At 39.9% G+C, this 2,947-nt stretch overlaps 1 protein-coding gene across 1 annotated transcript in view; it reads right to left on the minus strand.

The window, feature by feature from the left end:
* The window catches only part of LOC102810647 (chromosome unknown open reading frame, human C6orf163), a 36,812-nt gene extending 35,558 nt beyond the window's left edge, over window positions 1–1,254 (minus strand). The window contains exon 1 of the mRNA XM_006870665.1: window positions 1,107–1,254. Coding sequence (XP_006870727.1) covers window positions 1,107–1,254 — 148 coding nt within the window. The remainder of the gene's footprint in view (window positions 1–1,106) is intronic.
* Window positions 1,255–2,947: the final 1,693 nt, after the last annotated feature.

Raw genomic sequence — 2,947 nt, forward strand, 5'->3', positions numbered from 1 at the left:
ACAAACCTGGTGCTCACCTTTCCTAATTTTAAACCATTCAGTGTTCCCATGTTCTGTTGGAACAAGTGCCTCTTGGTTCCTCATGAGCACAACTAAGTGTTGCAGAATACTTACTTTCTGCAGTGTTGTTACTCACAAGGATCAAAATCAGACATAAAAATTACTAGAACAAAGGAGAGAAGACAGATGTAAACTACAATTTGTTTATGAGATGTTATTTATATTCTCAATTAATCTGTATTTATCTATCTTTACATCACCAGATACTAATTACAGCATATAGTTTCTTTCATTCATTTATTAGGGCATTATCCTATATGTATGTATGGAAGGTGCCTAAGTATGGGGATGTTAGAAAAGCACTAACATTCACTGCCTATTATGTGCCAGACTGTAGACTATTGTTTGTTGTTAACTGTTGTCGAGTGAATTTCGACTCAGCAACCTTGTATAGGGGTTCCAATGAGCAGCTGGTGAGTTTGAACTGGCAACCTGTGCTTCCCAGTCTAGTGCTTATCCTACAGTGCCACACCAGGAATAGCTGTTGTTAAGGGCCATCAAATCAGTTCCAACTCATAGAGCCCCTGAATAGAGTTTCCAAAGCAGTTTATCTTTGTTGGAGCAAAAAGTCTCATCTTTCTCCTAAGACTATGTAATTATTATTGTTGTTAAGTGCCATCAAGCCAGTTCTGACCCATAGCAACCCTGTATATGGTTTCCAAGGAGCTGTTGGTGAGCTTGAACCACTGACCTTGGGGTTCAAATTGACTTTGCAGTCAGTCCAGCGCATTAACCCACAGCGCTACACCAGGACTCCAGACTGTTTGATAGGTACACATATTTCCTTAATATCTCATAACAACCTGTAAGGTAGGTATTAATATCCCTATTTACATATAAACAGATTGAGAATCTAAATAATTTGCCCACAGCACACAATGCTTAGATGAGTAGCTGGGATTCCAATCTATATTCTTATTATGCCAAACAGGCGCTCCTCCAGGTACAAGTGACTTTGACCACGAAAAAAGTCTGGGTAACAGGAAGAATTACAAATAATACTAAGTAGTAACATTAGAAGAAAGAAAAACAATCAAGTCACTTACCCAGTATATCTTTGTGAGTATAAAAGCGCGTCTTAAATGGTTTGTATTCATGGATCTGTTTGAAGGTTTCCCCAACAGGAGCTGGTGGAATTACTTTATTACAAATAGCACAGCAAACAAAATTTGAGTAATTCGGATTTCTGATCATAGTTACATTTAAGGTTTCTTCCACAATGTAGTTAAAATACTCAGAGGTTCAGAAAAAGCAGATTTAAGAAAGATTGGAAGTTTAAAGACAAAGAGATGCAAGGTTTTAGGACAATGCTAGATAGATAATGGTAAGAATAGGATGATTTACCATGATTAGACAGTGGTCACGTGCCTAACATTAAAAAGAAACTGAAAACTTCTGCTGCATTAGGTAGGGGAGCTGGATGTGGGGACAGTTAGCAATTACCCACTCCCAGACTGTAAAATCAAGTTTTCAATTTACTTAGCAACTGTTGCTAGGTAAGAGAAACTTTGCTCACAAAAGCTACTTGAAATAATGACAAAAGGGAGTTTGGTGCAGCCTTTCAGCTTCCCAGATGCTCTCTTTTAAATGGGTTAAAGAACTGACTTATTTTACAGCCAGCAATGCAGAGAGTTGCTTATTTTTTTTAAGGTTATTTATTTACCAATGTGATATTTTGGTGTTATCACATTAAAAATGAGAAATATAGTATTTTAAAGGGGAAATTAATTATGCTAATATTCAGGTTACTAAACTTAGTTTTTAAAATCAATGTTAACACATACAACTTATGGCAAGATGGCAAACAAGGCAGACACATTACACAAACCCTCTACAAAAAAGATAAAAGAGACCAAATGAAACTACACAGATGAAAATTCTGGAACCCTGAACTTCAGAAGAAAGGTTAAAAGAAGTAGACTGAGTGCTTGCTGGGAGGAGAAGCATAGCAGGGACACGAGAGACAGACAGAGAAAAAGAAAAAGACACTAACTGGTGAACGGCTGTCCAGTTGCGGTGAGACCATCTTGAACTTTGGTGAGCAGCTTTGTGACTGAAGGTGGACTGGCAGAGCAGATTCACACTGGAGACAGGAAGGTGCGATTCCTATTTTCCCCACATTCCTCTGGTGACCTGAGTTGTGGCCAGCCTTGACCCTCATCCACCTCCAGCACTATCCCTGCTCTCCAGAGTTTGGAGTCATGTGGTTGTAAGCCACTATAATATGAGGTGGGTAGGGCACAGGGGCCAACTGAACCAAATTGGTGCCAGAATTCAGGTGGGCTCAGCTCCAGACCTACAGAACCTGCAGAGCACCAGACCAGCATTGTTGTTGTTGTTGTTAGGTGCCATTGAGTTGGTAGCGACTCCTAAAGACACTATGCACAACAGAAAAAAACAGTGCCTTGTCCTGGGCCAACCTCACAACAGTTGCTTACGCCTGAGCACATTGCTGCCATCACTGTGCCAAAGAATCTTGTTGGTTCTTCTTCTTCTCTGACCCTCCACTTTACCAAACATGACATCCTTCTCCAGTGACTAGTCCTTCCTGACAATATGTCCAAAGAATGAGAGACAAAGTTTGGCCATCCTGTTTTCCAAGGAGCATTGGCTGCACTTCTTCCAACACAGATTTGTTTGTTCGTTTGGCAGTCCATGGTACTTTTAATATTCTCCATAACCATAACTCAAATCCATCACTTTTTCTATGGTTTACCTTATTTGCTGTTTAACTTTCACATGCATATGAGGTTATTGAAAATACCACGGCTGGGTGCGGCTCACCTTAGTCCTACATCTTTGCCTAATGCAAATGGATTGCTTGACTGCTGCTTCAATGAGCGTTGATGGTTGATCCGAGCAAAATGAAGTCTTTGACAACTTCCAT

The sequence above is a fragment of the Chrysochloris asiatica genome, unplaced genomic scaffold, assembly GCF_000296735.1.
Source record: "Chrysochloris asiatica unplaced genomic scaffold, ChrAsi1.0 scaffold00146, whole genome shotgun sequence".
Lineage (NCBI taxonomy): Eukaryota > Metazoa > Chordata > Mammalia > Afrosoricida > Chrysochloridae > Chrysochloris > Chrysochloris asiatica.